General features: G+C 49.9%; 1 protein-coding gene across 3 annotated transcripts in view; it reads left to right on the forward strand.

Annotated features, from left to right (window-relative positions):
* C13H14orf93 (chromosome 13 C14orf93 homolog) overlaps window positions 1-14,660 on the forward strand; it is an 881,501-nt gene that overhangs the window by 754,498 nt on the left and 112,343 nt on the right. For all 3 annotated transcript variants that reach the window (XM_069633839.1, XM_069633837.1, XM_069633838.1), the window contains one exon: window positions 1,535-1,647. In XM_069633839.1, coding sequence (XP_069489940.1) covers window positions 1,535-1,647 — 113 coding nt within the window. The remainder of the gene's footprint in view (window positions 1-1,534; window positions 1,648-14,660) is intronic.

The following is a 14,660-nucleotide window of genomic DNA, read 5'->3' on the forward strand; positions in this document are numbered from 1 at the left end:
ATCTGGCTTCCGACCTCTGCATTCTACCAAGACAGCTCTCCTCAATGTCAGCAACTTCATCTCTTCCGCACGTCATGCGAACCGTTGATCTATTCTTATTCTTCTCAACCTCTCAATACGCTTGACCATTCTGACTTCTCTCTGCATTATCTCTTCTTGTCATCGCAGATAAGGCCTTTGCTTAGTTTGCTTTCTACCTTGCCCATAGACACTTTCATGTGTCCTGGAACAACCTTAACTCCACACTCACTGCTCCCCCCCTTGCTGTTGGTGTTTCCCAAGGGTCTCTCTTTGGTCCACTTTTCTTCACACTCTATAGTTCAGCTCTTGTCGCCTTGATCTCCTTTTATGGCTTCTCCTATCAACTCTTCACTGACTACACTCGGCTATTCCTCTCCTTTCCTCTTTATCCGACAAGCTGTTCTCAAAAAGTTCAAACTGTTTCTTCGTCATCAAATATTGGATGGCGTCTCACTCACTCATGCGCAACTCCACTAAGCGCGAAGTTCTCTACTTTCCAGCCAAACAGACGTTCTCTTCCCTTCTGACAACCTTCCTTACTCTGCCTCAACTCATCACCTTGGTGTCATCTTCAGCCCATCTCACAACTTCTCGCTCTTCTTCTCCAAATCTAACACTGCACGCAGACTCAACCTCCTCAATATCAGAACAATCTGTCATCTTCTTCCTTTCAATACTGCTAAGCAGGTAGTCCTCCTTAGTTCTTTCTATATTTGACTACTATGCCAATCTCCCCTTTGGACTTCCAAACTATGCTTTTTCACCAATGGACAAAGTTCTCAACTTTGCAGTCTTCACACTTTTCAAACTGTCTCTCTGTGCCTCTACCACCTCTGCCTGTCGCCGGATTGGCTGGCTATCTAGGAAACAAAGAGCTTAGTATAAACTTCTTCTCATCATTTTCATAACTATCCATGGACTTATCCCACTCTACCTATCTGTTCACCTCACTTGCTACTCTCCCCCTTGCTCATTACTATCATCCTCAGCTCTCCTCCTTGCCACTACTCAAGCCCCCTGCACTTCCCCTTGTGTCTGCTTTCTCCCTCTCCTTGCTCCCCTACTCTGGAATGCTCTTCCTCTCCCTCTCTGTACTTCTCCAACTCTACCACTATTTAAGTCTAACCTCAAAGCCTTCCCCCTTTCTGAAGAACCTGTTTCCTAGCACTCAGTCACTCCATCACCTTGCTTCCTTCTCTCCCAACCCTCACTGACAATCCTACAGGACTTTTCCATCACCCCTCCCTCCTTAATTTATCACTTCCTCCACTATCCCGTTCCTATGTTATTCTTTCCTGTCCTCATCCCTGATCTATGATTCCACCTTGCCCTGCAGCATCTGGTATTCAAGTCACATTGTCTCACCACATTGTCATGGACCCATGTCCTCTGCTCTATCAATTTGACATTCTTTTAGATTTTTTGTGCCAAAAATGCATTGCTTTCCTGTGAGTTCTATAAATAAATAAACTGTTTAATAGCATTATATTACTGTGTCCTCCATCCCATTTAGGTGCGTGTGTGGCCTATTTCCTGACAAAGCGGAGAGAATATCGCAACTCCATGAACCCATTCAAGAGTCTAAAAGAGAAAGAGGAGAAAAAGCTGAGAAGTCGAAGATACAGGGTAAGTAAGGGCCGACCAGAGGTAATTTACTGGGGAATGAATGGCAAGTCACAGATTATCTACAGGAGAAGGACTAGTGGGTGAGATGAGATAGAACTGTACAACTTCAGCCTGTCATTGTGTTCCCAGAACTAAAACTCAGAAACAAAAATATAGTTTAAGTACCCTTTGTGTACAGACATAAACAAAATATGTTCGAATAGTGGAAAAACTCAGTGAGCAAAATGTCAGGATTATTTTGACTCCATGTGCCAAGGGGTAATGTGAGGGAAGGGCCTAGTATCTGTGAGGGGTCAGAAATAACAGGCGGACACAAAGTGGTAGTGTTTTCAACATCAGACATCTTTATTAAACTAAAACGGTTGAATAAAGTCCTCTCTGTCCCTATCCTTCAAGAGAGTTTCCCTACATAGGACACTAAAACTAAAGATCAGTCTGTGGGCCTCAGTCTGACCCTGCCGGTCCGGAAACAAGGGTGCCGGTAAGCTTATCAGCACCGTTGTTTCCGGACCGGCATATACAGGTCTGCCTCCAGGAGCCACCGTCCCCAACAGGCCTGACCCTGTCGGGCACAGCGGCCACGGTACGAAGCCTGGTCACGGAAGCACCGGCACCGTTAGCAACAGTGCCAGTGCTTCGAGGGGATTGGGTCCTCCGACGTATTCCATATCTATGACATGTAATCACCACAGCTGTGCTGCTTCGGAAACTTTTTTCGGCGTCTGTGTCCTGCGTCGATGCGCCGTCGTCGAGGGCCTCTTCCGACGTCCGACGTCATCCGATGTGATAAGTAGGACGCACGACGCCTGTAGCCTCAGTTCCGTTTTTTCCGCGAACGTGTTGCTTCGTGAATCTCGGTTAGCGCCTTGACTCTTTGGAGTTCTGTTCTTCGAACCTCTTCGTTTTGTGAAAATCCTTCGTGTGAAGATGTCTTCTACTTCGTCTTCGACCCCACGTCCGGGTTTCAAGAAGTGCGGGTGTGGGTCCAAGATGTCGGTGACGGACTTGCACGACGCCTGCCTCTGGTGCCTCGGGGAGGCCCACGACACGGATGACTGTATCGACTGCCAGTCGCTCACGTCCAAAGCCTTACGCAAACGTAAGAAGAAGTTGTCGGTAGGTCGGGTGTCCAAGCCCAGGAAGTCGAAGTCTGCGGGGCTTTCGACGGATGACTCGAGGGGTGACTCTCCGCGTCATCGTCGGAAGTCTCGTGGGTCTCCTTCTAGGAGTCGGTCTCGCCACTCCTCAGCCTCTTCGATGCATTCTCGGAAGCGCCGACACCGGTCGTCTTCCAGGTCCTCTTCGGAGGACTCTGCCCGGCACGTCGCTTACCCCACCAGCCGTGTGACGCCGGAGGAATGGGCTTCCTTCGGGAAGAAAATGCTGGCGATTCTTGAGTCGCAGGGTACTAAGCCGTCCGCGCCCCCGAGTGGGGTCGGTCGTGAGGGGTCGAGAGACACCGCTCGCTAGAGTGGTCGGCACGAGTCACGGGAGAGGTCCCGTTCGGACAAGGAGGCTCGTTCTCGATGTACCCGTTCCAGGTCCCGGTCCTCGACGCGTTCGAGACCGCATGCACCTGTGAGGTCTTCGAGGAAGACATCGACGTCTGAGGCGTCGAGGGCGTCGACAGGCTTTCTCGAGGCTCTGGCTCCGAGGAAGTCGTCGAAGCCGTCGACGCTCAGGTCGTCGAGGGACACGCTCGGGGCTCCGGCTTCGAGGGCTGTGTCGACGCCGCCGATGCTGGAGGCGCTGCATCTGACGTCGACGCCGATTTCCTCGACGCCGATCCTCTCGGCGCCGATGCCGGTTCTCTCGACGCCGGCGCCGATTCGTTTGACGCCATCGACGCCTTTCGTGTCGGAGGTACCCCGTGGCACGGGAGAACCCCCTAGGAAGGCTCTGGTTAAGAGCAAGCACTCTCGGGTGCCTTCTTTTCGCCACCTGGACTATATTTCAGAGGCGGATGAGGATTCTGATGGCCTGGTTCCTAGTCAGGTTCCAGATGAAATTGTCTCGGGCCATAGTCAGTTTGACGATCTGAGACAGTCACTGCATGATGCCAGTGGACTGGACACCTCTCCAGAGGTGGAGATTTGTAGGCCTGAGCCTGGCTCTCATGCCGATTCCTCGTACCGGCGCCTTATGGCTAGGGTTTCTGAGTACTTGGGATGGTCTGCTCCCCCAGGGGAGTTTGTGCAGGATGATCTGACGGACATCCTTGATGTTGGTCCCCCAACTGATCCGGTACTGCCGTTCCATATGGCTTTACAGAGAAGGGTGGCGGCGGCTTGGACTGCTCCGGAGAGTCTCCCGGCGGTGGGCAGATCCTTGTCGCGAAAATACCGTCCAGCCAGTAGCGACCCCTGCTACTTGACCAGGCACCCCACTCCGGAGAGTTTGGTGGTGCAGGCGGCCAAGGCCCCGGCAAAGCAGGCGTCGTACCCTACCATCCCTCCTGATAGGGACGACAAACGTTTTGATGGCTGGGCGAAGAAAGTGTTTTCTTCTGGTGGTATGGCGCTTCAGGCGGCCAACTCCATTTGTGCCTTGTCTCGTTTCACACACACTCTGTGGAACTGTGTTGCATTAGCGGCTGAACATATTCCCCAAGGGGACGAACGGGATGGTTTCCTTGCTATGGTCCAGGATGGTAAGGATGCCATGTGTGAGTCCGTTCAGTCGGGTTTGGACTTAGCTGAATGCGTCAGTAGGTCCATGGCGGCGAGCACCGTAATACGCAAGTTTGCCTGGTTGCGGAAGTCGGGGTTTGCTCCTGATGTGCAGTCCCGGCTCCTCAACATGCCCTTTGACGGTGAACACCTTTTTGGCAGCAAGGCTGACGAGAGCCTTGAGAGGTTGCAGACCTCAAAAGCTGCAGTGAAGTCGTTGGGCGCTGCAGTTCGCCAACCTCTGCCTTTTCGTCCTAGGGGACAGCAGTGGAGGGGTGGTTCCTTTCGCTATTACTCCTTCAGTAAAGCGAGAGGAGCTGGCAGTCAAAGAGGCCAACGCAGGGGTACCAGAGGTGGACGACAGGGTACCCGTGGTGCCAAGGCCGCTCGGGCAGTTGCCTCTTTGCCCTCAGGTAACGCCGCAGCCGCTCCCATTCAGTTATGAGGCCATGTCCCATGGATCGCCGGTTGGGGGAAGGCTGGCGCAGCATCTTGTAGAGTGGCAAGCCATTACTTCAGATGTGTGGGTTCTGGAGATCATAACCCACGGCTACTGTCTTCCCTTTCGGCACAGGCCTCGCGACAATCCACCGGGGAACCTCTCTTTGCAGAGTCCGGATCCGCTCCTTGCGCAGGAACTTCAAGCCCTGCTGGAGAAAGGTGCAATAGAACTGGTGCCTGTAGCGGAGTGGAACAAGGTATTCCCCTTATTTTTTGATTTCGAAGAAAGACGGGGGATTGAGACCCATCATGGACTTGCGCGGTTTGAACAAACTCCTCAGGAAGGACAAGTTCAAGATGGTTACTCTCTCTCAAGTCCTCCAGGCCCTTCAGCTTCAGGACTGGTTGGTGTCACTCGACCTCAAGGATGCTTACTTCCATGTGCCGATCCATCCCAAGCACAAGAAGTACCTGAGGTTCGCGGTTGGCGACTCGCACTTTCAGTTTCGGGTCCTGCCGTTCGGATTGACCTCCGCCCCGAGGGTTTTCACCAAGCTCATGGTGGTGGTGGCAGCGCATCTCAGGCAAGGGGGGATTCACGTCTACCCCTACCTGGACGATTGGTTGATCAGGGGGAGCTCTCCCGAGCAAGTCCTGGATCATCTGTCCGTCACCTGCCACTCCCTTCACAGGCTGGGCTTCTCCCTCAATTTAAAGAAGTCCCATTTGACGCCAACACAGCGGCTCCAGTACATCGGAGCAGTGCTCGACACTTCCCTGGGGCAGTGTTTTCCTCCCCAGGTGAGGGCTCTTCACATTCAGCAGATGGTGCACAAGTTTCAGCATGCCCAGATGCTCCCAGCGTTCGAGTTCTTGAGGTTGCTCGTCCTCATGGCATCCTGCATTCTTCTGGTTGCAGAGGCTCGCCTGCGGATGAGATCTTTGCAGTGGGCGCTCAAGACGCAATGATCGCAGTCCTCCGGCAGGATGTCGGACCCGGTTCAGGTGCCGCCCTCGGTCGCCCGGGACCTTCTGTGGAGGGCCGTCAAAGGCAACTTGATGAAGGGGGCTCCATTTTGGCTTCCCTGGCTGGAGGTGACGATTGTGACGGATGCATCCCTCACGGGTTGGGGAGCTCATGCCAACGGGCTGAGAGTCAGCAGTCGTTGGTCTCCGTCGGAGTCCAGACTCCATATCAATCTGTTGGAGCTGAGGGCCGTCAGGCTAGCCCTGAAGGCTTTTCTGCCGACTGTGCGAGGAAAGAGTGTCCTGATCCTGACGGACAACACAGTGGCCATGCACTACCTCAACAAAAAGGGGGGGGGGGCAGGGTCACTTCCTCTGTGCAGGGAGGCGATGCAGCTCGAGTTCTGGGCCATCCAGCAGGAAGTTTCGATCTCGGCAGTTCATCTGGCCGGAGACGAAAACGTGACGGCGGACGCTCTGGCAGGTACGAGTGGGAGTTGGCTCAGGAGATTCTCCTGGAAATCTTCGCCCTTTGGGGGACCCCTCAAGTGGATCTCTTCGCCTCCAGTGTCAACCGGAAGTGCGAAAGGTTTTGCTCGCGGGAATTTCCTCCAAAAGGAGCCTTAGGAGACGCGTTCGTGGTGGAGTGGTCATTCCCGCTGCTGTATGCGTTTCCTCCAGTCCCCGTCATCCCGCAAGTGCTGCGGAGGTTACGGAAGTTCGGTTCCCGGATGATCCTCATTGCTCCGGCGTGGGCTTGGAGGACGTGGTACCCGGACCTTCTCGACTTGTCCATCTGCCCTCCGCGTCGTCTTCCCTACCGAGACGATCTGCTCTCACGGGAGGGGGGGGGTCAGGTTCTCCATCCAGAGGTCAGATCCCTCAACCTTCACGCTTGACTTCTGAAAGGTTGAGGTATAGGGATTGGGACCTCCCTGAAGACGTGATGGAGGTGTTGCTTTCGGCCCGAAGGCCAGCAACAAAGTCTCTGTACCGTTGCCGTTGGCGTAAGTTTAGCGACTGGTGCAGAGTTCAGAATGTGGATCCTTTTGCATGTGACATCCCCATGGTTCTGTCCTTTTTACTTTCTTTGGCCCACAGGGGCTTGCAAGTGGGTACCATTAAAGGTTACCTGGCGGCGCTGTCCATCTTTAAGCGCTCGTCTGAAGAGTGTTCTTACTTTAAAATCCCTTTAATTTCACAGTTTCTGAAAGGGCTCACTAATGTGTTCCCTCTGTCACCTTTCCTGGTGCCCGGTTGGGATTTAAACCTTGTTCTTAAGTTTCTTATGGGTGCTCCGTTTGAGCCTTTACATTCTTGCCCTTTGAGGCTGTTAACGCTGAAAACTGTGTTTTTAGTTGCGGTTACTTCCGCTCGCAGAGTGAGTGAGTTACAGGCACTTTCAGTTAAGCCACCCTTCACTGTTTTTCACAAGGACAGGGTTGTCCTTAGAGTTCGTCCTTCTTTTCTTCCGAAGGTAGTGACGGAATTTCATTTGGCCCAGAAGGTTGTTCTTCCGGCATTCTATCCTCCTCCGCATCCTGGTAAGGAAGAGGAGCGGCTCCATAGGCTTGATCCTAGGAGAGCTTTAAACTTTTATGTTTCACGCATGTCCCGGGTCAGAGTGGACGATCAACTCTTTATTGGGTACGCTGGAAAGCGTTTGGGGCAAGCTGTGACGAAACAGACTTTGTCTCGCTGGATTATTTTGGCCATCTCGGAGTGCTACCGCTTGGCGGTTAAGGACCCACCGGCTGGCTTGCTGGCCCATTCTACCAGGGGTATGGCTGCGTCTACTGCCCTGCAGAGGGGTGTTCCTATTCGCAACATCTGTGATGCAGCCACCTGGGCTTCAGTACATACATTTGTACGTCACTATTCCCTCGATTCCATCCGAGCACAGGATCTGGCCTTTGGCAAGGCGGTCCTTTGCTCTGCTATTTGATTGGCTATTCTAAATTTTGATTCTAAATTCTTTCCCTCCTCCTTGCTCTGTTACTGCTTTGGGAGTCTGTCATAGATATGGAATACGTCGGAGGACCCAATCCCCTCGAAGAACAAGTTACTTTCTTACCTGGTAACGTTCTTTCGATGGGATGGTCCGACGAAGTATTCCATATCGCTCCCGCCCTGCCTTCCCCGCTGCAGAATTTCTTTTGCGATTGCAGCTTACGTTCCGCAAGGCTTTGTGTCTGACTGGCAGTTGACTAGTGTCACACGTTCTGGGGGAAAAAACTACAACTGAGGCTACGGGCGTCGTGCGTCCTACTTATCACATCGGATGACGTCGGACGAGGCCCTCGACGACGGCGCATCGACGTCACCGACGCAGGACGCAGACGCCGAAAAAAGTTTCCTAAGCAGCACAGCTGTGGTGATTACATGTCATAGATATGGAATACGTTGTCGGACCATCCCATCGAAAGAACGTTACCAGGTAAGAAAGTAACTTGTTCTTCTGTGGTCCCCACTCACATAGTCCTATAGGACTCTATGGGAATGGGGACTTACATTTTACCGCCGCCTGACTTTCTGGGTCGCCGGGTTTGTAATCGCCCGGTGGCACCAGGAAGTCAGGCGCCGGTAAATATTTACGGGTCCAGCGGCAACCCGCCGGTTGCACCGGCACTCTTACCGCTGGGGGGGCCCTAATGAGGCCCAGTGTCTCGTCAAAATTATACACAATGTCCTTGTATCCAAAACATACTAATCTGACCCTCATACTAGAAATGAACAACTAAGGGTACAGGGAAATTTCTCTGGATTAACTTTGCCAAAAAGTGTTCATAATTAAAGTAAGTAGAACAATTTAACAAAAATAGTCTTTTCCAAGGAGAAATCCTAGAATCCAGAAGGTGGTTCCCTTCCCGTGGATATCACAAGTAGGATGGCAAAAGTATTTTTCCGAACAACAATTCCTTAAGGATGGCAAAAAGTGTCTCTCTAGAACAGTTACTTTGGTTCCTTATACATTGTTCAGGAGGTTTCTGTGCTAACGATATATCCCACACAATTTAGCTCTTTCTGAGATTTCTTTGCACTGAGTTTACAAATGAAAGGGGTTTATTCACAATGAGAGGTTCCACATATAGTTCTCTTCAATCTCTTTGATACATTAGCGGACCACCTGATCTACTTGTCCATCAGAAGTCCTCCTGTGAACTATCTAGGTATTTGTCTATAATCCTTCTACCAGGTATTTGGATTTGTTCAATTTCACAACTTTCACTTGCCTGTTTTCTTAGAGTCTCTGGTATATTTGTTTTGCCATGTGTTTTATAAAAGTATATACGTTTCTTCCTTTAACTTTAGTGGACTTCCTGGTATACTCCTCTATCAGGAATCCTTTAGTAGATTAATCTGATTCCCTGGTATACTCTCCTGCCAGGTATCATCCCACACTTTTAACATGCTTTTTCAACTTCAACTTGCCTGTTGTCTCGATTGCCAGGGCTTCCTTTCACCTAGTTCTTAGATTCCTGGCATACTCCCTGGCCAGGTATCTTGACACAATGTTCCATTCTTCCTTATATTTCGAATGGATTGTCTTGTATACTCCCTTGCCCGGAATCCCTCTCTGGGGTCTTAAAGATCGCCTGGTATGCTTCTCTACCAGGTATCTGCCTCAAATTTCTCACTACCTGGGCGCTTCTTTCACCAGGGCTTCTTTCAATGTTATCACTGTCTTTTCGTATAGCACAGTTGTATTCCTTTACTGTGTATACTTCATTGGTTTGGGGTACTACTTGTTACAACTTTTCCCACATTGATATCTCATATATGGAGAGATTTGTTTAAGTTTTGTCTTTTAACTTCTTCATCAACATTCATCTGCTTGTGATAACACTTGCTCCAACTTCGCCCATATTGACATTTCATACATGAGGATTTGTGTAAATGTTGTCTTAGTAATTCACTTGTTCGGTATTCAAAATAGTTTCTGAATTGCCCACATGTTTGTCGATATGCCCCAGGGTCCCCAATGGCTCTGGACAGACTCACTGGTATCTGGTAATGTTCCCGACCCGTGGCATGCTGCTGTGGTGAAGCTTTCCCTCTGGGACAGCGTTTCCTGCTCTGCAGACCTTCTCTCAGCTCCCCTGCCAGCTATGTGTTCACCCGCCGGTAAAACGTGCTGCTTGTCCCGACCGCGTCTCTGGTAGCTTTGCTGCTGCTACCGGCTTCCCAGCGGTTCTGCCAGGGTGCCTGCTGTGTCTCCTGTAGCCTCACGTCATGCCGGTAGGTAATACTAGCTTCTCCAGCATTTTATCTTTCATAGATAGTGCTGTGAATATTACCAGTGGAGAGGCTGGGAATCCCCTGTTACTTATATTATAATACATTTCCTAAAGGAAAACTTCGACACTTTGAGTGTCCTACCCATATCGTTGTGGGTGATTTTGGTCCCCACCAATAGGACATTGAGTGTATAGTTCCTGCTGGTAGGAATCCTTGTGTTCGTCTCTCCAAAGAGAGAAGTTCTTTTCAACAAATAAAGGTTAATCGTACAAAACACAATTATCCTATCTACACGTTTAAAAAGTCCTTGTTTAGGGCCTGTGGAACTTGTGACCTGAAAAACATCTATGAAGGAGACAAGCACCTGGACCAATCATTCGTCTGAGAACTGCGAAATCTGCCTAGGATTCTCGCAAAAAACCCTCAAGGACGGGAAACGTCGCCTAATCTGCTAGCTCAATGAAGGTACTTATCCAGCCTCAGAAGCAGGCTCTTAACGGAGTGTCAGAGCTACAACTGCCTCTGGAAAGCGAACCCTGTCGGTCCACAGATCTAGGTCAGAAGAGAGACCTGTCAAGAGGCATTACACGCAGGAGGCATTGTCTAAACAAGGTGAGAACTCCAGTGCACCAAAGCAGAGGGCAGAGTCGTCTACGGGACAGGGCGCGGTGGTCCAACAGTCGCAGTCTCCCTCTCAACAAGGGCCACTAGGCCACGATAACTCACCGTCCACGAAGAGACTGTCGTCGGGCCAAAAGACAATGGCCCAATCATCAACAACAACAAAGAAGTCACACCCAGTGACAACGTCCAAAACACGGTCATCTTTGGACCGGCCACCGAGTAAAGGCTCCCATAAACCAACAGCTCACATTCACTCTTGAGATAAGCCTGGCTGCTCGGCTCGCTACCAGAAACTGTGTGGTACAGACTTATACCAAAGGTTGGTCTTGCTTACCCCTGTAGTCCTAATTGTGTGTGGTGGTCCCAGAGGGTACTGCATGCAATTCTGCCTAACACTGGTGTACAGTGGTGTGGATAAAGTATAGTTATTATATTGAGAGTGCTGCTCCTACTTTTGTTCAAATAACCTTCACAAGGATAAGCACCACTAGAAAAGCAATTGTTTTATAATGCCAGGTATTGATAACTTCAAACAGGAAGCCCTGATCATTCTAACAGTAGATCAACTGAAAGATATGTGTAAAGTCAGGTCTCTCTCTGTTAAAGGCAAGAAAAACGAATTGATTGAGAAATTGTTGAATCATCAAAGACTGTGTTACACTCACCTGGTCTCTGCGGGGATGTTGGGGCACGGTTGCAGCACTCCGAGGATCTGGCTCCCCTGGATCAGGCTTCTTCCCCTGCTCCTGTGTTGTGAACTGCTCTGGTGGTTGGAACGAGAGGTTGTGAGGGTGCTGTGATATGGCTGTAGTTCTCAAACCCTTCTTCCCAGAACGTGGTGAGCATGCGTTTGCCCATATAGTCTCACCTGTTAAACTATGAGGATGAGCTCTCCGTCCTTCTTCTCGAGTTTAGGGGCGCTTTAATTTGGCCTAGTTCCTTCACTGGGCCATGTGCGTTGCAGCCCAGACCGGCTGTGACTGATCCACTTCTAAGGTAAGTGTTCTTCAACAATGATTATCGTCCGTATTCATTAGCAATTTCTTTTCCCCATGATTAGTGTTCATATCCCTAGTAATGTCTTTCTTTCTCCCCAGTATGTGATGAAGACCCAGCGGAGTCGCGCTGCTGGAAGTGAGCCCGAATAGAGCCCTAAGGAGCTTACAATGTCCCAAATAGACAGTAAGTTTGGGACCTACGGTCAGCACGCGGGTTATGTAGCGTGCAACCTTAGCGAATTGTCTTTATGTAGTTTCTGACCTTAATTGTCCTTTTCTCCTGCAGGTATGGCCTGGCGATGCTAGACGAGGAGCAGCTGTCTGAAGATCTGTCGGCGGGTGATGGGTGACTGTAGCTGCGAGGATGCTGGCCGAGAAGAACTCCTGCGTAAGCCTTCAAACTGCGGAACAGGTAAGGAGCGCTGCAGGCGATATTATGGCTGGAGTCAGGTAGGTGCGCTCTAGGCGATGGTAGCTGGTGTTGCTGAAAGCAGGTAAGATGCGCTTCAGGCGATGGTTTTGCTGGAAACAGGTGCGCTTCAGAGATGGTTTTGCTGGAAACAGGTAAGATGCGCTTCATGCGTAGGTAGGATGTGCTTCAGGCGATGGTTTTGCTGGAAACAGGTAAGATGCGCTTCAGAGATGGTTTTGCTGGAAACAGGTAAGATGCGCTTCAGCGATGGTTTTGATGGAAACAGGTAAGATGTGCTTCAGCAATGGTTTTGCTGGAAACAGGTAAGAAGCGTTTCATATGGCAGTGAGCATTACGCTGCATGAGCAGATTAACGTGACGCGCTGGCATGCGGGCGAGGCAGGCTTAAATAGCCTGGTCCCAGCCACGCCCCTTTGCTCTGCTTGATGGCTCCACCCTGCCACTCCCAGAAGATGCTGCACGTGTAGCCCAATGCATTCTTATGGCCATGCCCAGACTGGATGCACGTGGGGGCTCTGCAAGAGATGAAATAGCACGTGCCCTAGGAAACAAGTGTGCAGAGCACACTTTCTCATGAGCCTGGTGCCAAAGGCACCAGCACTGGGTCCAACTGGACCCTTTAAGTGATGTCAGTTGTGATTCTCACCCTGTGGCCATGACAGACTGGGAGTTAGAGCTATAACCCCTATCCCCCCAGCAAATGTGGATAATGTTGATGAGAATGATAATGATTCAGAGTCTGGCTCTAATGTTATTGATGAGTTAGAAGAGTCAGAGGAGTCTCAGGATGTGAGCCCCACTACACCTCTACTTGCTTTAGGTCCTCAAGCTATAACCACAGGGACCCTGCCAGGTCCAGTACTGAGTCCAGAATGTGTCTCTCTTGAAAAAATGAGACTTGAGTTAGAGTTCAAAAGAATTCAAATGCAAACTGATAGTAAACATCAAGAACTCAGGCTCAGAGAAATGGAATTGAATCATGGACTTGAAATGAAGAAATTGACTCTTGAAAATGGTTCTCTCCCAGAGTCTTCTAGGTCTTCCAGTCCTAAGAGGCCTAGCATGCCTAAAGAAGCTGCGAGTATGTACGAGGTGAGACTTGATATTTTAGATTGGTTGGCTGCTTTTGAATATAACTATGGGATTCATGGTTTTACAGGGAATCAGTTGATTGCTTGGCTTTTGTCTAGGCTCCCCCCAGGTTGCAACTAATGTTGTAATGGAGGTAGGGGAACTTGAAAGATTTGAGTATGAAAATGTGAAACTAGCTTTGATAGCTAGATTTGGGAAAACTCCTTCCCAGTACCTTAAGAGATTTAGGACCCACAAAAAGCATGATGTTACCCCTTGGACTACCTGGGTGTGTGAATGTTTGAAAAACTTAGATGGTTGGGTAAAGGGTTACAGAGTTAACACTTTTGAAGGAATGAGAAATCTATTTTTGTTAGAATCTATTTTTGATGCCTGTTCTCCTGAGCTGAGACAGCACTTGGCCGACTCTAAGGAAATTGATCCAAAGAAGTTAGCAAAGGCTGCTGACTTGTGGGTTGCCAACAGGGCCACTCACAAGGATTCTGGGGCAACTCAGAAGAAGAATGATGGGAAGCAGCAACAGAAAGATGGCAAAGAGAATTCTAATACCTCCAATCCAAAAGAAGGCCCCAAACATAAGAAGGGTAAGCCACAAGGGAAACCGAATCAGGCTAGTGAAACCTCTGGTGCCAAACCAGAGGTAGGTCAGCAGAGACCCTAATTTGTCAGAACATTTGGAAAATGTTATTCTTGTGGGTCGACCATGTGAAAGGGGATCCCAGATGCAAGGGTAGACCTTCAGGGATCCACACTGTCTCCTTAGCCTTCTCCCCAGAGGAAGAAGTACATGTGACAAGTAGTAATTTTCAAGTACTGGCTGAAGACCCCATTGGAGTCTCTGCCAGTGTTTCTTTAGTGTCCCTGGGTCTGTGGGAACAGCAGAATTTAGATGTCTATAATTCGATTCCAGATAACACAAAAAATTATTACAAGGACAGTGTACTTGTAAATGGTCAGGAGACCCCTGCCATTAGAGACACTGGGGCCTGCATTACTGTAGTGGATGAATCTTTTTTCAAGGCTAAGGATGTTGCTAAGGCACCCAAAAGCTTCACTAAGCTTGCTGGAGGCCCTGTCCAAATGCTTCCTAGACTACCAGCGCTCATCCAGTGCAACAACATGACTGTCAAGATACCTGTTAGTGTGCAAAGTGAGGTGCCTGGGAGAGTCCTGTTGTGGAATGATTAAAAAACTGTGGAGTTGTATCAACCACCCCCAGGTCTCCCAGTAAAAGGAAACAGGAGCCGACATGGAGGGCCATGGAGAGTACCTTAGATGGCTCTCCAGAGGATGTTACAGAAGAATCTCTAACACCTAGCCCACAGGAATTACTAACTGTTATTTCCAGGAAGAATGAGGCAAAGGGGAAACCCAAAGCCTCAAGGGCAAAACCAGAAAGCACCCCTGTGCTACCAAGAAGGACATCCCCGAGAGGACTGTCCAAAGTCACACCTGTGACTGCTCCACCAGCTGAGGCTGAGTGTGAGGAACAACCAAGAAAGGCTGAATCAGCTTCTGAAGATTCAGAGCTGGAAGAAGACCTGACCCCTT

The sequence above is a fragment of the Ambystoma mexicanum genome, chromosome 13 (genome assembly GCF_040938575.1).
Source record: "Ambystoma mexicanum isolate Mex_15411 chromosome 13, UKY_AmexF1_1, whole genome shotgun sequence".
Classification (NCBI taxonomy): Eukaryota; Metazoa; Chordata; class Amphibia; order Caudata; family Ambystomatidae; genus Ambystoma; species Ambystoma mexicanum.